The sequence below is a fragment of the Rhodamnia argentea genome, chromosome 9 (assembly GCF_020921035.1).
Source record: "Rhodamnia argentea isolate NSW1041297 chromosome 9, ASM2092103v1, whole genome shotgun sequence".
Lineage (NCBI taxonomy): Eukaryota > Viridiplantae > Streptophyta > Magnoliopsida > Myrtales > Myrtaceae > Rhodamnia > Rhodamnia argentea.
The window spans coordinates 6,147,366-6,166,259 of record NC_063158.1 but is presented as its reverse complement, the minus strand read 5'-3'; the positions used below and the strand labels follow the sequence as shown (position 1 = coordinate 6,166,259).

At 43.2% G+C, this 18,894-nt stretch overlaps 4 protein-coding genes across 9 annotated transcripts; 3 read left to right on the top strand and 1 right to left on the bottom strand.

Annotated features, from left to right (window-relative positions):
- Positions 1-1,415: 1,415 nt before the first annotated feature.
- On the top strand, positions 1,416-4,683 carry LOC115748649 (probable serine/threonine-protein kinase At1g01540). Its single transcript, XM_030685213.2, has 7 exons — positions 1,416-2,200; positions 3,097-3,201; positions 3,290-3,412; positions 3,524-3,694; positions 3,783-3,912; positions 4,015-4,224; positions 4,342-4,683. Exons 1-7 carry the CDS (start codon positions 1,611-1,613, stop codon positions 4,501-4,503), a joined length of 1,491 nt encoding a protein of 496 aa, XP_030541073.1. The 5' UTR covers positions 1,416-1,610; the 3' UTR covers positions 4,504-4,683.
- Positions 4,684-6,380: 1,697 nt separating this feature from the next.
- On the top strand, positions 6,381-8,864 carry LOC115748615 (protein BPS1, chloroplastic-like). Of its 2 annotated transcripts, none has more exons than XM_030685153.2 (2): positions 6,381-6,530; positions 7,593-8,864. In XM_030685153.2, the coding sequence occupies exon 2, from the start codon at positions 7,606-7,608 to the stop codon at positions 8,653-8,655; it is 1,050 nt and encodes a 349-aa protein (XP_030541013.1). In that variant the 5' UTR covers positions 6,381-6,530; positions 7,593-7,605; the 3' UTR covers positions 8,656-8,864. The 2 variants fall into 2 exon arrangements, with proteins under 2 accessions (XP_030541013.1, XP_030541014.1); XM_030685154.2 differs by lacking the exon at positions 6,381-6,530 and adding an exon at positions 6,578-6,734.
- Positions 8,865-9,920: 1,056 nt separating this feature from the next.
- Positions 9,921-14,314, bottom strand: LOC115748555 (mechanosensitive ion channel protein 1, mitochondrial). 5 transcript variants are annotated; one of them, XM_030685067.2, is made up of 8 exons: positions 14,049-14,309; positions 13,066-13,914; positions 12,688-12,965; positions 12,258-12,358; positions 11,810-11,917; positions 10,939-11,160; positions 10,419-10,566; positions 9,921-10,310 (listed from the first exon to the last, which is right to left on the bottom strand). In XM_030685067.2, exons 2-7 carry the CDS (start codon positions 13,872-13,874, stop codon positions 10,453-10,455), a joined length of 1,632 nt encoding a protein of 543 aa, XP_030540927.1. In that variant the 5' UTR covers positions 13,875-13,914; positions 14,049-14,309; the 3' UTR covers positions 9,921-10,310; positions 10,419-10,452. The 5 variants fall into 5 exon arrangements, with proteins under 5 accessions (XP_030540927.1, XP_048141834.1, XP_048141835.1 ...); XM_048285877.1 differs by having other exon boundaries at positions 9,921-10,327; positions 13,066-14,310; XM_048285878.1 differs by having other exon boundaries at positions 9,921-10,317; positions 13,066-14,310.
- Positions 14,315-14,522: 208 nt separating this feature from the next.
- Positions 14,523-16,305, top strand: LOC115748557 (probable receptor-like protein kinase At5g24010). The gene has a single exon (XM_030685068.2). The coding sequence runs from the start codon at positions 14,572-14,574 to the stop codon at positions 15,988-15,990; it is 1,419 nt and encodes a 472-aa protein (XP_030540928.1). The 5' UTR covers positions 14,523-14,571; the 3' UTR covers positions 15,991-16,305.
- Positions 16,306-18,894: the final 2,589 nt, after the last annotated feature.

Below are 18,894 nucleotides of genomic sequence, written 5' to 3'. Positions count from 1 at the left end.
GATTGGCAAGATCGAAAGTGGTACCATCTGTTTTGACTGGTCGTTAGGCTGGCCGCTCATTCTCGGCGCCTCGCGCATTATAAAATAAATCTCATTTAGAGAGAAACTTTGGCGCTTTGATGTTGCTTTGCTTTGTCAGGACTCTCCAATTATTGACCATGATCTGTGACTTTGGACTTGCAACTTGCGTCGACAGCAGGGCAATGCACTCGAATCTAATCATACATATGATGCTCTTCTACATTTCAGGACATCGTGCGGCGTCAACTCCTATTAGAAAAAGAATATGACGAATAAAAGAAATCGAGCTCGCTTCCTCCTCGTGACTAGCTGCTCTCGTATTGGTCCGTTTGTTTGAAAGAGAACTATTTTCGAGAAATTATTTCTCGATATCTCGTTGTTGGGATGGCAGAACATGTATCGATCTATGAAAAACGATCGAGATAAAAATGATTTATTTAGTGGTAAGAAGGAAATCACTTTCTTCAAATCACTGGACAAACGAAAATTAATCGTTTTCTTTAGAAACAAATTTTCATGAAAAATATTGTTTTGAAATTTTCGATCTTGTGCGGATAAAATTGACTCGGTGAGAATAGATAGTGTAATTGTCGGGAAAAGGAATCGACTTCCGTCGTATGTGATAAAGGAATACGTCAAAAGTTTTCTTTTATTTTAGAAAGTAACGGCTAGACATCTACTAAGCTCTGACCAAACTATGTCGGATTAATCCGTACGTGCCATATGGACTTGAGGAGGCAGTGTCGTTTGGCAAAAAGGGAATTGAAAATGGTAAAACGTCGCATAGTCATTTCGGATTTTATTTAAAAAGGACTTCGAAAGCTCTATTTAACCAACTATTTGAAGAAATTACGTAATAATTTTCAATATATCGTCAATGCTCTCAGCTTTTGTAGTTTGTGTAACCTTAACTATTTGAAAATTAAAATGCACTGCGCGATTGAGTGCTTTTCATACGCTTTTGTAATTTGTGTGACCTTAACTATTTGTCTTTGCTCAGGAGCAAGGCGGCCATGATCGGACCGACGGTAAAGCCCCAAAAGGTGTCGAGTCAAATCTTTGCTGGAATCCAACGAATCGGATAAACGGTAATTGGCACCATTCCTCTCTGCATTGCAGGCGAAAATTGGACGAATTGATAAATCGAAACAGCAGGACAAAAGGGAGCGCCGTGACCCGACCAGGCTGAGGTAAAATGTTATGTTCAAATCGCTCCAAACGGAGCGCATCGCACACGTCACCCTTGTCTTTGCGAGGAAATCCGTCCACGTCATCGCCTCTTCCTCGTCTCGCTCCAAAGTGTCCCAAACAAAAACCTGCCCCCATCCTCGCCAGCTGGACATCCGGACCCGACAGGACAGGTCACCTCATTTATGTTCACACACTCTCTCTCCACTGCAGCGTTTTAGTGAGAGAAAAAAAAAAAGGAAGAAAGAAATACTCTTATCTCTCTCCAGCTGCACAGTCTTAACACGATAGATTTACTCGACTCTCCCATTCAAATCTTTCTTCGGTCCTGCTTTCAAGTCTCTCTCTTTGCACCGCCGTTCACCGAACGACCCGTTTTTGTCCGGCGGGTCGATGCGAAGATGCCGGTCTACAACTCCTCCTTCGTGAACACCGAGCTTTCCAAGCCGACCTCCATCTTCGGCCTCCACCTGTGGGTCGTTATCGGCATATTCCTCGGCTCCCTCATCGTCGTCGCGCTCTTCCTCCTCTCCCTCTGCCTCACCTCCCGCCGGCGCGGCGGACGGGAGAAGGGCGTCGCCAAGCGCCGCGCATGCCCCGACGCCGTGGCGCCCGCCGCCGCCGCCACGCCCCCTATCTCGAAGGAGATCCTCGAGATCGTGCCGTCGGAGGCGCCCCACGCGGCTCTGGCCCCGGAGATCCAGATCGACATGGGGAAGGTGGAGCACCGGGTGGTGTACTCCGATCGGTACTCGAGCGGAGAGAGCAGGGGGACGGAGAGGACCGAGACTGCGTCGCTGGGGAGCGGGAACGTGGGGCCCGAGGTGTCGCACTTGGGGTGGGGGCGGTGGTACACGCTGCGGGAGCTCGAGGAGGCGACGGGTGGGTTGTGTGAGGAGAATGTGATCGGCGAAGGTGGATACGGGATTGTGTACAGCGGCGTGCTTGGTGATGGGACGAGAGTCGCCGTGAAGAATCTCCTGAATAACAGGTAACATCCCTGTACTCGTTGGCCGTAACAGTAGGGTGATGCGAATCTACGCTTCATTGGAATAATTAGAACTGCAATTCCAGTTATTTTTTAGCACGAGAGCGCGAATTGAACTGCGTGGATTGCCATCCTCCTGAATGGACGCTGCTATGTGCTGTCGTGTATATTTTATCAGTCGTAGAATGTATGTACAGGTGATTGGGATGTGAAGGAGATTGCTTGTGTTTTGTACTGTTCTCCTTGTTTCTGAAGTCGGGTTGGCTGAGTTTGATTGCTCGGATGGAAGCAATAGTACAAGGATTGATTTTGGATGTGTTTCGGTGAATTTTGCTTGTTCATGAAGCAATTTGGTTGATGAAATGAGAATCTTTGATTTTAGCTTTTGTGTTTCTTCCAACTTTTGACTTTTCTTTGGAGGTTGCTGCTGAAGGGGTAGAAACTTGTCAAGCTGTAATTTAAAAAAAAAAAAAAGTGACCTGAGTTTGCTCAGAAGCGCCAATCATCTGTTTGGTGGATTTGACATCATATTCTGTTGTCTCTTGGCCTTTCTTTAAACAATCTGAAATTCAGTTCAACAGTCCTTTTCTGCATGTCAAAGACTTTGCAAGTTATTACTCTTTTTTATTAACCTAAAAAAAAAACGAAAAAGAAAAGGAAAAACGTTTATGCGTGGATGAAAAGTATCATGTTTTAGTTTGCTGGTTGGTCAGGGAGAATTACTGTATTTTCATGCAAATTACGGTGCAAATTCTCGTACTACCATCTTCTTTTTCATGTTTCCTCCACTTGGTTCTCTGTGATCCTTACACCGTTGGAAGTTGGATTGGGATCCTTCTTTCTTTTCTTCACTGCAATCATGCACAATATGCGAGTTCACGAAATTTATCGATGATCAGGGGACAAGCTGAGAAGGAGTTCAAAGTGGAGGTTGAAGTGATTGGGCGCGTAAGACACAAAAATCTTGTCAGGCTGCTTGGTTATTGCGTTGAGGGTGCTTATAGGTACTGATACTTTGCCTTCCCACTAGAGGTTGAACTTGTGGATGCTGTTGCATATGTTAATAGCTGTGATTTCTCCTGTTTTTGCTAGGATGCTTGTATATGAGTATGTTGACAATGGAAATCTAGACCAGTGGCTTCATGGGGATGTAGGCGAGGTCAGCCCTCTTACGTGGAATATCCGTATGAATATTATACTTGGAACCGCAAAGGGGTGAGTGATTAAATACTTATATTCGAGTCCATCCAAGTGGTACTTCATTTCCATGATTTGCTTTTCGTGCTTATTCTTCAAACTGCTGTGTTACTTCTAAAAACCTGGCAGATTGGCGTACCTTCACGACGGTCTTGAACCTAAAGTTGTCCACCGAGATGTGAAGTCCAGCAACATACTGCTAGATCGACAATGGAATTGTAAGGTGTCAGATTTCGGACTTGCAAAGCTCCTTTGTTCTGAAATGAGTTATGTCACAACTCGCGTGATGGGAACATTTGGGTTAGTCCAAGTACTTATGCTTCTTCTTAGTTATGTCTGCTAGCTCCTTTTCAAGTAGAAAGTCACTGAAGGGAAGTATTCTCTGCAGTTATGTAGCACCAGAATATGCTTGCACTGGAATGCTGAATGAGAAGAGTGATGTCTACAGTTTTGGAATACTGATAATGGAAATAATAACAGGCAGAAGTCCTGTTGATTATAGTCGACCAAAGGGCGAGGTCAGTGGTGATGCATTTAACATGGAATATGCAGATATCCATCTTCTATCACTCTCTTCTCTTTCACTTTGAACTCACTGTGAAATGGAAAAACATTTGTAGGTGAATTTGGTTGACTGGTTGAAGGCCATGGTTGGAGATCGAAAAGCTGAGGAAGTAGTCGACCCAAAGCTGCCTGAGATGCCTGCTTCAAAGGCGCTCAAGCGGGTTCTTCTGGTCGCTCTTAGATGCGTCGACCCTGATGCAACGAAAAGGCCCAAAATGGGTCATGTAATCCATATGCTTGAGGCCGATGACTTGCTGTTTCATGATGTACGTAACTTTCTGTCTCTCCGATACCATCGCTCCTTCACATTATTGAAAAAGGCAGAACAAGGAAGTTCGTGCTATTCGATCTGTTCTGATACATTTCTTACTAACAAAACGCAGGATCGTCAAATTGGGAGAGAGCCTTCGCACTCAAACCGGGAACTCCAACGGGGTAGCCATGCTGATGCGAGGTTAGGAGGTAAAGCTACTATCGAAGGAGCTTCCGACTCGAGTAGATGTGATAGCGATAGGGACCATCACCAGCCAACTAGATGGAGATAACAAACACAAGATGCACCCGCAAAGCAAATGTAGATACCATTTTACTCACGAGATTGTCATTTATATCTGATTTATGCATTAGTTACACCTTTCTGTCTTATTATTTGTTTCTCCCCGGTGTACCTGCTATGAGCAGAGGATTCTGTTGCTGTAATTGGAAAACTTCATTGGCATCTTCTATACATTCCTCATCTTTGTCCAATCACAATTCCGATCGCTGTCGGCGCCATGCCCCGAGTCGAGATGGATAACGTGCGGCGGCCCTACTCAGCAGCTATTCTGATGGGCGCAAAACTCTCCATTCGCCATCGACACTGCTAAATCCCAGAAGCGTGGAGGGTTGTGGGAGATGGACCCAGTGACCAGCCAAAACCGTTGGAAGCAACTGCACTTTGTCGTTGTTCACCAGGTTCTCCTTCCTTATAATCGCTGGACCCGCGCAAGGTGGCCGGCCATAAGTCAGGCTGGACACATGGTGTTGCAATCTGCATCTCGCTATCAAAATGCCAAGTTGTGCCCTTCTATTATCACTGGATGTAGCTTTTTCATTTTTCTTTTTTCTGTAAGAGTAATTTCTTTAGAATAAATTGTGGGTGTTTAAATGTGGGTTTTTTTGTTATATTCTGGGGATTTTCTTCAAAAAAATTTTAGTATTTCGATTATTATACAACATTTAACACCTTTTTTTTTTGTCAACTCGTTAAAATATATAATGAAAACAATTGAAGTCGCCATAAATCTATCCATCAATTTTTTTAAAAATATTTTATTTGTTTATTTCTGAGGCCAAAATAGACAAATAAATTACTTCTTTTTAAAAAAAAAATAAAGTGGGCTAAAAATCATTGAACATTATAAGGCCCACGAGAGGGACTAGACAGAAAGTTCAGTGAATAATTTAGGATCGAGGACATATAATTTGCTCATGGTTCCCCTTGTCTGTGCACATGCTCTAGTTTGCCAACTACATTGTACTTCTTTCCACCTTATGGTTCTCGCAGGAATATCTTGTTAACTGGAGTCTGCAGGGCACTTTTTATGCTACAGTTCTAACATTCAGAGCATAAAAACAAGGTAATTTGTCCAACTTTATTACTATTATTTGGCCGAGATCTGAAATTTATATCTGCGTGGCATGGCTTAGATCGTCGACAAGATACTGCTAAACATAATCAGATAAGATAAAAGGGCAACGAAGGCTACGCGAGGGTCGAAAATTCATGCCGGGTCCTCAAAGGGCAGGCGCCAAGAGTAAATAGTGAATAAAGAGTTGCGTGTGAAGCTCCTTGCTACTTACTCTATCAGCTTAATTGCGGGCAGCTTAAGACGTAGGCTTTGCATTTTTCTTCATTTGGAAAATTGTTGACAAGACACTCGGAATGTGATCGGGATATCAATGCTTGATTTGCTATTAAAGAGAAATGACATCCCGAGTAAAGATATTTCGTACCGACGGACCTCCGAATTTTAGGGTTTGTTGAAGTTCGGCGCGCTTGAATAGTTGAATTAGTTCTTAGATGATTTGACAAATATGACCTCATAAAAACAGGGGGCTAATCCAGGGACTTGCGAAGGCCAGAAACTTCGAGGTGCTTCTTAATGAGCTGATTACTGCCGAGGGCAATTCTATGGGCACCTTAGTAATTTCATCGTTGCACCATGTTTCTCTATGTGCTTAATAGACCTTAAAGAAAATGGTAGTTGGCACAAAGCGAGCAAATTGCACACGCAAGCAAACGATAAGAGCCAGCTCAAGGGGCAAAACGGGAAATTCACGTTCACCCGGAAAGGAAAAAATGGAGAAAAGATAAAGTAAAGAAAAATCTCCCCACCGGCTACCTCGAAGTCCAATCACCTTCTCCCACGTGTCCTCCCCTCGCGAAGTCGCCTCACTGCTGCTTTCCTTGACCTCGAAATAAAACTCAAAGAAATGTCGTCCACAGTTTCCACGAACCCTATCAAGTCTCGTACGCGTCCACGTTTGTTCGCAGCCTTCTCTGAATCTTCGTCCCGCTATTTCTCTCGAGGTTTGATCGATTCTCCTTCCTGCTCGGTCTCCCTTATTCTGTTTCAGCTTTGATTTCGTAGAATCGTTTTCGATTTTGCTGCTGCGTGCTAAAGAGGGCTAGGGTTTCGTTGTCTCGGCGGTCCTTCTGTTTTCCCCTCTTCTGGAATAATTCGCCTCTTTCTTGGTTGATTTGAGCCTTTTGGCTCGTCGATCCGATAGATCTGTAAGTATGCGATGATATCTCTGCGAATCTGCTTATTTTCTGACCGCTTGCCGTGTTTTTTTTTTTGGCTGGGAACTTTCAATCGATGGCTTTTGTTTTTCCTAGATCTGCATGATTGCGCGCTTGTGCTCGGTTCTGTTTCTGTGTTGATGGTCTTTTAGTCTGCTAGCGGTATTTGCTTGTGATTCGGAGGTGCGATAGTTTTACTTGGTCACTTGGAATCCAGGGTGAAAAATTTCACGGCTGCAATTCATCTATACATGAGAGACTAGTGCCGTTTATGAGCTGATCTGTGGGTTTTCTGTCAGGAATTGGTCATAATATTATCTGCTGATAGAGCTGTGCTAGAAGTAAAGATGGTTTTCTCCTCACCTGGTCTTGAGGAAAACACTCCCTTTTAACAAATTTGGGCTACTTTTTATGCTCTTATTTCGTATTTTGGTGCATATCTCATGAGTTCCTGTGTTCTATGTAACTGTCTAGGTTTCTCTGAGTCATTATTTGTGTTGGTTCCGGTGTTTTGAAGGGATATATCATTGCTGTTTTGCCACTTCGTGTTTCATGTGGTGATGAGATTTGTGTGTGTGTTTTCTGTGGAACATATCTTTCTCTGCAAATAGCATATATATTGCCTCATCTTCTGGGAAATTTCTATAAAAGAAAGTTGAGATTGGAGTCCCCTAAACTATAACTTCTATGCAAGTGTTTTGAGGTTCTGTTTTTGTTTGTGCTTCTGGGTTCTTACATATAAGTTGCGAAACTGACCTTGTCATTTACATGGGAAAAAAACTGAAACATGAATTCCTTGCTCAAACTGGTGGTATGATATCTTATTGTGATAATTTGTCTGTTTTGCAGTGAATACTTAAAAATGAGTCGTCCTCATGAAGCACAGCGGCCCTTCTTCCCTTTTGGGAAGAATCCTTTTCGGATGTTATCGCCAAAGAGTTCTCAGTTATCATCGAAACTTCTTGCAGTATTGAACAATTTTGAGGAAACATTGGCAGAGAGATTTAGAAAACTTGACCCAAAAGAGACAGGTCATGTGCTTAGCTTATCATGGATGGAATTGGCTATGAAGTCACTTTGTGAAACCCATAGTGACGTACAAAATTTAATCACTGCACTTGAGCTTCCTGTATGTGATTGGGAGGACAAGTGGATGGATGTATATCTCGATATCAGTGTGAAGCTTCTTGATATATGCAATGCCTTCAGTTCCGAGATCTCACGCCTGAACCAAGGCCGTCTTATGCTCCAATGTGCTCTCCACAATCTGGAATCCTCATCCTCCGAACAATTTGTCCGTTCTAGTTCTTCCCTTGACCGTTGGGGACAGCACATCAGCTCGAGGAACCCCAGGTTTGAGAACTGTGGCAGTATACTGGAGAGTCTGATGGAGTCTCTCGATTTACCCAAGGTTAAAAACTCAGCCAAAGGGAAAGTTCTGATGCGTGCCATGTATGGAGTTAAGGTGCAGACTTTATTTGTTTGCAGTGTCTTCGTTGCCGCCTTCTCTGGCTCGGTCAAGAAACTGTTTGAGCTGAGTGTTTCTGACACATATCTGTGGGGCCTGGCCTTCTCTAATTTGCTGACAAGTGTAAATAGTAGCATTAGAAATCGACCTTCTAGTGGTAGAATGGCCATCTTCAAGGAGCTGGAAGCTGTTGATGCAAATGTCAAGAAGTTGTCCCCACTGATCCGGTCTGGGGAGGGCACAGTTGAAGAGGAATCTGTCCGAAGCTCGGTTTCCAATTTACACAGGAGCGTTGATTGTCTTTCGCAGGGACTGGATCTTCTTGAAAGGGAAGTGGATGGCTTCTTCCAGATAGTCTTAACCGGGCGTGATGCTTTGCTGTCTAACCTTAGGGCTAACTGTCCAGCTTCTGCGCAAATGCAAAAAAACAATGTTGAGCGATAGTTTTTTAGGTACTTGTAGACTTTCTTACAAAAATCAACATATGTGTTGTGTTATCTTATCGGTGAGAGTATGTAAGACTTTATGTTGTGGACTTATAACGCGTGGTGTGAGTGTCATGTATGCTGTGCTGCTTCTAGATCAGTTTGTCCCGTGTGCTGTAACTTTTCCTGATGTAAGGTATATATGTAAAAATTTCCAGTGCAATGCTGAAAAGTATCGTCTTGACATCTGTTTGTGCTGATTACTTAATTGGTCAATTTTGGGTGCTTTAATTTGCATGTGAGATCCTAAATTCTGTGTGATCCACTGTATCTTACTGTGCTGCTTTAGCAGTAGTTGCATTCAGCTTCTTTGGCAGATTTGTATCTGGTATACTAGTTTCGTTTGTACCGTTCATAATATTCACAATATTACTCTGACCTCATGAATCGTGCCCGAACTTTTCTCATAGTTCAAATGAAGTTTGGGCTACGAATTCGTGATCGTGCTGTGGAGGTTGTGGCCAAGCAGCGGGATCAGAAATATTGCTTTTTCTCTCCTTTGAACCGGTCAAGAAAAGGCGGCTTGCAGATATGCGTGAACACAAAATGAGGAGGCAGGGAAGAGAAAGCTGTCTCCTTCGCTTTTCACCAACACGAGAAGCCATGACAGAACTTAAAATCAAAGCAGCTTGCATTAGGCTGTTGCCAGCCAACACCCTCCGACAACGAGCGGCCTGGCATCTTTTTGGGCCAATTCAATTTGATCCGCTGTTTGACCATTTCAGATTTTTCACAAGCGAAGGTACTCGGCACTCCATTGGATGGATAAAGTTTTTATAGTCGAAGGCACCGAGATTGATTTAAGTCAGCAATTGTATATGGTTTTCTCTGGCCTCCTCCCTCGTTTCACGGGTGAGAGCAAAAGGAAGATTCTGGAATCACCCAAAAAAACCAATGCGAACCGGCGAGACACTCATATGCACGAACATGGTTCGCAGCTGCAACGATCCCAAGGGCAAGCACATTGACTCTCCTAGAGAATTTCTAAAGAAGCCAGCCCATCCAGTGGGACGATTCCCACCAGATTAACGGGAAATTATTGTGCTGATTCATGGAATCACATCTTCCGTTGGCTTTGGCCATGGAAACAGAAGATCAGTTCTCCTTGTGGCAATTGGTTGAGAATAAACTAGGGAAAGATCAAGTTCTTGTGATGGTGGATGGATTCAAACCATCTCCTGTGCCGTTTTCTGTGGTAGCCGGTGAAACCAACCGACCCCGATGTACTACCATAACAATTTCAAACCTCACGCTAGTCTGACGATTTGGGGCTTTCGCACGGCCTCTCAAATGAACAGAAACAGAAAAAGCCGCATGAGATGACACTATCCGCGGGATGTCGTCAATCATTCTTTGTACATGCATATGAACAACTTCCCCAAAGAGCACCGTACCAGAGTCCGAGTTCTCAAGTTCCCCTGTTCCTGTCAAAGCTTCCAACAAAATCCACATAAAAAGGAAACCAGGCTCATATACTTAGAAATGGTAGGTGAAGGTAGAGCTTCCGGACCACGAATAAGTGCGACATTAGATGGTGGTGACTTGAACCAGCAGCAAAAGAGCACAAAAGAAATCACGCTTCCGATCTTTACATGGTCCTTGCAGCAAGGTGAACTGTCAGCAAGACAAAGCTTCAAGAAATTAGATACGAGTTAGATACCTTGGCATTACTCTATCGAGCTGTTTGATGAACAACTCAAGAAATTATATATCGTGTCTTACCTCCAAATGGAAACTCGCATTCCTCCTCACTATGTCATTGACCAGTTGTTTCTTGCATTCTGCTGCCTAATCTAGCACCATGCCGCTTAATTATCTGGATAGACTGAAGAAGGATATCTTGTTGTGTGGTGTACAACTCATCTCTACCCTAAAACCCCACGCAACAATCCATAAGTGAGAGTAAGTGTGACAAGAGAGCATGGTAGAACAGGTAAGAGGCTTCAGAAAGGGAAGAAAAATTAGAGACTCGGTAGAAAAAGAAGCGAAGCATGCAGAGCAAGAATACTGGCTTCCAGTATCATATCAATGAAAATAAAAACTGAAATCTTGCATATTGGTTGTATCACTTTTTCTGTTACAACATGCAATTCAAAAATTCGTATGTAAAAGAACAACTGAGTAAGAGAAACATTTATGTCATGCAAGTAGCAATAGCATCATCTCCATAAAAACACATTCTAAAGTAGGTAGTAGAAAACTGCTTTATCATGAGATGTGCATAAGAGGAAGAACTACTCACCATCTGTTTGAGATTACAACCCAGAGTCAATTCGACATGAGAGCTTTCCACTTGTGACAGGAAACAGTAAGGAATTTCTTTACCCAAGAAAACTTTTGGATGTGATTTCAGCATATTCTTAATGTCATTTGATATCAGCGGAATCTTCTCCAGATCATCGCTTTGCAAAGGGATTTTGGTGACTATGGCACGCCATCCAGCACGCGACTTATTTACAATCACCTACAAACTTTGTGAACTGATGATGAGGTTTTCTGACTATACTTTGCAGTTACTATCCACCATAGAAAAACAAAGCAAATACAAAATACATATACAACTCCAACTAAAAAAATGCCTAATTCTGATTTAAAAGAATACACCAATCCTAAAGATCCGAAAATATTCAACTACTTTTTGCAGTTTAATTTGTTTTTCCATTTTTTTGATGGGGTGAACCAGCCAGAGGCATTGTCAGTGAGATCAGATATCCAATGGACCACCTCATCCAGCAAGCGGTCCAAAGTACTAACCAGTCAAGCATACAAATGAAGATTATCAACAGTCAAACCACTTGATCGATATATGACAGCAGTAATTTTTAGCTCAAGCAAGACTAGTGAGTATTCAAGTATTTTGCATATCAATCACGTTATAACATCAGCACTACTAAAACTAATCTACTAAACTCTGTAAGCAACACCCACTCTAGCACAGAAGCAGGTCTAAATAGAGGGTAATACTGCACCCCTGCAAAGAACAGTAAATTATACTATTCCGAGAGATTGTCGAAAGACCTTCTAACAAGGATATGGCAAGATCTACAAGATTCAGACAGCTACATATAAAAGACAACACTACTACTAATCCACCTCTTCAGAAGAGTACTCACCTGGCTAGAAAACAAAGAATTTGGAACAATGACAGGAAATTTATCGGCATTAAGCAGCGATGTGGTCGTGAGCCCCATCTCCACAACTTGACCTTCTATAGATCCAGCCTAAAATACAGAAAAATATTAACTTCAGAAGTCAAGGCTCGTTTCTCTTTGCTACTTGTTCCCCACTATATTCACAGCCCATGAGATGGAAGGAGTAAAGAGGAACAACATGATCATGTACTGATTGAAGATCCAAATCATGTCATTAACTGCAGAGTTACTTCAGGATGATGATCAGATGATTTCTCACAATAAATGCATTAAGAGATGAAAAGCTCCTGGTCAGAGTAAATGGTCGGGAAGAACAAAACTTCATTCCATATCCAGGAGGAGAGGAAAAAAAGGTTCAAATTGCAATGCTAGAGACGTAGTAAGTAGCCGGGTTGATCTTGAACCATACTTTTATTGTATCTCCAAGTGAAAAGGGCTTCGAAAACTGCATAGACAAGCCACTGAGCACATTTCCAAGTATATCTTTGGCAGCAAAAGCAGTTGCAACACCTGCATAATTTATTTGACAAATAGGTTAAAGCATGGCAAGACTTGTAGGCATCATATGAGCTCTTGATTGGCGGTAGAAAGACGTATCCTAGAGAAAATCTGGAGACAGTAGATAGAGAGATTCCGTGCGAGTGCGCTAACTATGTGAATAAATTGTCTAAGAGAGAAGCTTGTGATTTCGTAAATAGTGAATGCAACGACATCATGCTATCAAAAGTAACTCCACAAGATTGTACGTCGTGTTAACGATTTGATAGCTATATGATGCCACAGATTGCAGGTAACTCTCAGACAGAAGGCACAAGCAGATAAAGGAACAGTTCAAGTACCTCCTATACCACCAACTGTAATTATAGATTGCACAGCCACCCCACATGCTTCTGCTAAAGCCATCAACCCAATTACAAACAGCCCTATAGATGAAAGTCGGTCTAGTGCAAGCATTTTTTCTCGATCAAGCCCTGCCAAACTCTTGACTGCTAATGCACGAGAGAACACATTTGTTTTCCAGCGATGCAAGAACCATACAAATGAAAGAATGACTGCACCCCTCCATGCTTGCCCAATGTATTGAGATGCTATAGTTGTAGGAGCAACCATCATGGTGCTGCAATTCAAATAAAATGCGCGTTGTACACATTAAGGTTCATATAATAAAAACATACAGAAGTACACATGAGACAATCATCAAACTTGCATTTACTAACATCTGCCAAAAAGCCATGAAGGTGACGAGATATCTCAAAGGATCCTCTAGGGCCCCCCAGACACTTTTGTCATAAGGAACTTCTTCTCCCAAAGGGGTTCCCGAAAGCAAAGCAGCCTGACCTTGTGTTGCATACTTGTGAAATCTCCTTAATATTCTAGGCATCACAAACCATGCCAATAGAGTACCGGTCAAAGTAAGACCAATTGGCATAAAAACATTCTTCACGTAGGGGTGCGAATCGAGCACCTGCTGCACATAAGGAGTCAATTCATCAGACACGTCCTTAACCTTTTCCCCTGTGCGACCAGCCACATCAACGGTGCCGTGCCAAGCTTCTTTAATCTTATCGAACCACTCACTTGATACAACCACGTTGTCCCCATCACCCGCTTCGCCCGCCCCAGAAACAGCTGATACTTCAGATTCCTCGCTTGTATCTCGTTTGCCACCTAAATACGATGTGAATGACCGAGAATCCAACAGGGGGCTTGCCAAAAAAGGGGAGAAATTACTTCCACAGCACGTGCGGGTTAGTTTTGGAGAAAATCCATTGGTGGGTTTTCTCAGGTAACCGGTAGTACCAGAGATTGATACAGGAGCCAGCATTCTCTGATACGTTTTCGCATAGTTAAGAGATCTTGACTCTTTGGAGCAGTGGATGGCATCAAGAGATGGACGTGATGCTCTTACGTGAACTTGAGTAGGATACTTTGAACATGCAGCGCCTGATTTACATAACAGCCACTTCGAACAAGGGACAGTGAATTTGCAGATGGATTTTAAGCTGGGAAAGCCAATCTTAGCCATCGTCCGAAATTTTCAGCAACTGGGATCCCAGTTCTAGGAGCTGCGGGAAGAGCTAAAGCACAGATATCCTAACAACACTCGCAAGAACGGGACGAAAGCGATATTGAAGAAACTCCGCTACCACTGGTGACATCTGCGGTCAGACGAAACTCGGAGGAGGTAGAAAGACGGAACCTTTATACGATAGTCAGAATCTTCAGCTCCTTGCTCCGCAAGTTTCTCGGCAATCAAACGGGTTCCCAGCTAACGTGAAGCTCGAATCCTCAGCATACGATGCGACCGCGGCGAGAAACAGAACATCCAACTTGCTTGTCGCTCAAGCAGTTTCTAGTTAGCACTCAGCATAGGGGAAGAGGAAGACGCAGATCCGGGTTGTCGGGTGCGCAACCTGACCGGGTGATTTTCCGGGTCGGGCTCGGCGGTAAGCGCTCAGCTCACGGCCCACATCCGTCCAAAGCCTCTCTTCCCAAAATGAGAAGTTCAGTTTTGGTGGAGGTGGGCCCACATGAATGCTTAATGGCGCACCTCACCCTCGACTTGATCCAGCTGTATAGCGCGTAGAATCCACTGTCTCGCTCGTTGACTGGACTCACCTCAGCTCACCCTTTAACTCGCTCCGCTTTTCGACCAAAAAAAAAAAACTCGCTCCGCTTGAAATTGTCTCTCCTCCTCCTCTGCTCGCATACTGCTCCTCGAAATGAAGGCATTCGTGAAGCTCAATCCGTACTCTTTCTTGTTACTCTGTGTATGCACTCTCCGCGTGTTTTCTCTCTCCGTTTCCTTCTCTCCGGTCGACAATCACCTCATCAACTGTGGCTCCGCCGTGGACGCCACCGTTGACAACCGTGCGTTCGTCAGCGACTCGTCCAGCTCCAAATCACAGGTTCTGACCTCGACTCGGACGATCTCGCTGAACGACGACAACCCAGCCCTAGGCACGCCCCAAATCTACCACACGGCGAGGGCCTTCACCAGACCTTCCAAGTACGTGTTCAAAGTCCAGGAGAGAGGGACGCACATGGTACGCCTTCATTTCCATAGGTTCAAATCCTCGAGGATGGAGTTGTATGACGCTCGGTTTCATGTTTTGGTGGATGGGTATGTGGTATTGAGTAACTTTAGCGGCGAAAGCGAGTCTAGAACCGTAATTAAGGAGTATCTGATCTGGATTGATGCTGAAAAGCTTGTTCTTACATTTTTCCCTGCTAAAAGGTCGAAATTTGGATTTGTCAATGCGATTGAAGTGATATCTGCGCCCAAAGATTTGATTTTGGAGACTGCCCAACTTGTTGATGGTGACAGACTAGTGAATTTCAATGGATTGAACCGGCAAGCTTTCGAAGTGTTATATAGGGTTAGTGTCGGTGGTCCGAAGGTTACTCCTTTTAATGATTCTCTGTGGAGGACTTGGGTTCCTGATGATGCTTATCTGAAGTCGACTTATGGATCAGAAAGGGTATTCTTTGGTGGCAGGATTAAGTACCAAACGGGAGGTGCAAGCCGTGAAGTAGGTCCTGACAATGTATACAATTCTGCTAGAGTGATTAAAAGCACTAATGCAACAGTACCTAATGTTAACATGACATGGGTTTTTCCGGCAACCAGAGATTATAAATATCTTGTTCGGTTGCATTTCTGCGACATTGCTAGCATTTCTCTCGAGTTGTTATACTTCAATGTGTACGTCAATGGGTTCTTGATGTTAAAAAATTTTGATCTCTCATATGTCGTAAATGAGGTTTTGGCAGCACCATTTTATGCAGATTTTGTAGTTGACGGAGATAATTTGGGGATTCTGAGTGTGAGCATCGGACCGTCAAATTATAGCATGGCCCATGCAATTGATGGCCTTCTTAATGGTGTGGAGGTCATGAAGTTGAATAACTCAATGGGTAGCCTTGATGGCGAGGTGTGTGGTGGATTCATTTTGAAAAGCTGGCCAAGAGGAAACATGGGCGTTTTGGTTCCTTTGGTTGCTGTAATTTGTTTGCTACTGAGTATATCTGTGGTTATGCATAGGAGGAGAACTGGGGTAAGCCACCCTGTTGCATGGACCAGGTTGCCGACAGACATGACAGAATTAAGCCTGAAACAAGCCAAGCAACAGTTGAGATAAATCATGTCTTAAAATATGTGCTTGGAATTGGTCGTGGAGGGTCAACTGTTGTTGATTGTTAGTGAAAGTATACTGTCGATGCAGGCAACAGCTCCTGTGTCTTCTATTATATTGAGTTGTAGTTTGGGACCTGTAAGAGGGTCTGTAAGCTTGGAGTGTATGCGTTGTAATTATCCTGTAAGTTTTATTGTTAGTGTTCTTCACAAATATGAAAATAGATGTCCGTGCCTTTCTAGTTGGTATCACAATAATCTCATTCTTTTACCTGATCTCAAAACACTATGAAGCAATACTAATCACATAGAAGTTTGCCAAGTTAATGAGCGAGAAGGTGCTTGCATGTTATAGATAGTAGTTATTGCTTATCCAGCGAGTTTTCTCTATTTTGTCCTGATGACTTGCTGTTACTTAATGATCAATGGAAGCTGCTGTTCTTTCCTTTTTCCTGGCAATCGTTCCTATCTGTGTGCCTTTACTGAATATCTAGATTAGATCGCAGAGAATGCTGGGACTTACCAAAAAAGATTAGAACCTGCTGCACTTTTTTGCTAGTTTCCAAAACCTATGGAAGTTTGTTGTAGGCCTTCCCTTTTACTAGTTTCCGGGATTCCATAACCATATGTCAAGAGTTCATGGATGAAAACAATTTGAGAAATGGAGGGGATGGGGGAGTACTATCTTCTTATTCCTGTTGCAACTTGGGAGATTGGAGCTTTCGGATTCTGTTCTTCTGTTGTTATTATATCAGCTTTATAAATTCTCCCTTCTTGGAGGTTGTCTTACTGTAGGGAGGTGTTGTATGCACTGTCACTTCCAAAATGTTTTGTTTATGTCTAGATACATAATGTCACTTTTCATCGGTCATAGTTATGTTTTTCCTTAAGGGATCCTTGCAGATGCTTGATGATTAATGCAAGAAAGAACTGATAGCATGCATCTGTTGTGCTACTCCTTTTGACATATAGTTTCAGCAGCCTGTACAAGGGAAATTCTGCGTGAATATCTAACAAATCATGAGCATCAGCTGACCTAAAAGAGGGATGCGTCATTCAAACATTTGGAATTCCCTGATTGTCAATTTCTCTTGAAAAATGATAATCAGCTAGATTTGCCAACGTGGATGAATGTTTGTAAATGTGTTGTTTTGTCTAGTGATCCGTGTAGCGCAATTTTCTTTGGGACAATTATGTATCCCATTGGAGATTAAAGGTCAGGAGCATTCTGATTGTAGCAGGATAAGAAGTAGAACTTGCTTGGAACAAGTTGCTGCTGGAATAGTGTAGTTACCCTCTATAGGTTAGTTTCAGTCGTTTTAAGCTTTATGTTCTTCTGATACATCAATTACTTTAGGTAGTCAGAACAGAGAAACCACAAACTTAAGTTGTGTTCTTTGTTAGTGGTAAAACAGAGCATTACATAGATGCTGTAGCTTCATGAGGAGCAACATACAGACTTTGCCATTCCATGTGATCTCCCACTTTGATCTGTAGAGCACAAAATGGATGGGTGAGACAACCACCTGCCAGGCACTATCATTTGATGAGTTGATGCACATCAACTTGTGAATATTGGGAAAAAGCGCTAGAAGTGTCGTAATTTTCGTACGGTTCTTGCTTTAGTCTCTCATCAATCTTGTTCTCTCGCCGTCCACCTGCAAGGATTACCTCTGTCAAGCCTTCGAGGATGAAGCCCTCTTGTGACATCTGTGTTTTTCCGTCATCTCTTGGGGTCTTCTGGAGTTGCTCTTCCAGATTAATTTCACCAAGTTTTGGCTTTCTTCGGTTCTTAGATGAAGCAAGAAGGCACAGAAGTGAGGAAGCAAGTCATAGAGCTCCCTCGTCGGTAATTGAAATCCGTAGTCTGGGCGACGTAAAGAAGAGCAAGAGGTCGGGGAAGACTTCTCTCGTCTTGTGGTGGCCGAAAGCATACAAGAAATTCGAATATAAGAGCGAGTCCATAGTCATAACCTGCAACCGGTTCTCAGAGCTCTAACCTCCGAAGGGAATCGTGTTTCCGCCACTCCCGCGGCATCTGTTACTGCGACCTCAAGCAAGAGAACCTCCACTTGGACGAGAATTGGGCCTACGCATCCCGGTTTCAGGCTCAGCGCCGTCTGGGACTAGGTCCATGGTGACAGCCTCCTCCACACCCTCTATGGCATGCCGGTCTACGTCGCGTAGGAGATTCTCACCAAGCGGTGTTACGGTGGCACCAAGGTCGACGTCTGGTCTAGCGGCATCATACTCTTTGTCCTTAATCCCCGCTACCTATGGGTGGCCACGGGCTGTGAACCGCCGGTCCTGGTTCGTGGCTATGATGGAATCGGAACCGGCCCTTGAAGGGGCGGTTCCGGTTCGAATGAACAGCCGGTTTTCGAACAGGCGGTTCAAGGCCCGGTTCCGGTTCCGAATTTAAAATTTAATTTTAAATAACAAATTATAAAATAAAAATAAATAAATAAATTATCAATTATAAATTACAATCAAATTGTACATTGTAATCAAATTTGAGGAAAAAAAAGGGAGAGGAAATGGGCTTGAACTTAATGAATCATCATTAAGCGCCTATATATCTTCTTGGAGATAAAAGAATCAAAGCTTATGTAGTTCTTTTACCTTTGATAACCTCAATTTACCTCATCGTCAATCGTCGCCACCTATTGTAGTACTCGTGGCGGTGATATCTTTATTATCATCATTGAAGAATTCGTCGTCTCGATCTAACTTTTGTTGTCGAAATTTAGCTTTTGTCCAATCATGGACATAAGCTTGAACCTCTATAGCATCCGGATTTAATCTTGAACGGCGGTCGTCCAAAATTAATCTTCCAACGCTAAATGCTTGTTCAACCGCAATTGTTGAAGAATGGGTTGCTAACATCCGTCTTGCAATGAGAGTGAGGACT

What these genes read in the sequence shown, in the direction of transcription:
- LOC115748557 (XM_030685068.2), top strand. Translation starts at nt 14,572, where the DNA reads ATGAAGGCATTCGTGAAGCTCAATCCGTACTCTTTCTTGTTACTCTGT.
- LOC115748555 (XM_048285877.1), bottom strand. Translation starts at nt 13,874, where the DNA reads ATGGCTAAGATTGGCTTTCCCAGCTTAAAATCCATCTGCAAATTCACT. An exon ending in ATTCTTTGTTTTCTAGCCAG is followed by an intron (nt 11,161 to 11,809) that starts GTGAGTACTCTT and finishes CAAAGTTTGTAG; the next exon opens with GTGATTGTAAATAAGTCGCG. An exon ending in GTTGTAATCTCAAACAGATG is followed by an intron (nt 10,567 to 10,938) that starts GTGAGTAGTTCT and finishes GTGGGGTTTTAG; the next exon opens with GGTAGAGATGAGTTGTACAC.
- LOC115748615 (XM_030685153.2), top strand. Translation starts at nt 7,606, where the DNA reads ATGAGTCGTCCTCATGAAGCACAGCGGCCCTTCTTCCCTTTTGGGAAG.
- LOC115748649 (XM_030685213.2), top strand. Translation starts at nt 1,611, where the DNA reads ATGCCGGTCTACAACTCCTCCTTCGTGAACACCGAGCTTTCCAAGCCG. An exon ending in AAGAATCTCCTGAATAACAG is followed by an intron (nt 2,201 to 3,096) that starts GTAACATCCCTG and finishes ATCGATGATCAG; the next exon opens with GGGACAAGCTGAGAAGGAGT. An exon ending in CGCGTGATGGGAACATTTGG is followed by an intron (nt 3,695 to 3,782) that starts GTTAGTCCAAGT and finishes TATTCTCTGCAG; the next exon opens with TTATGTAGCACCAGAATATG.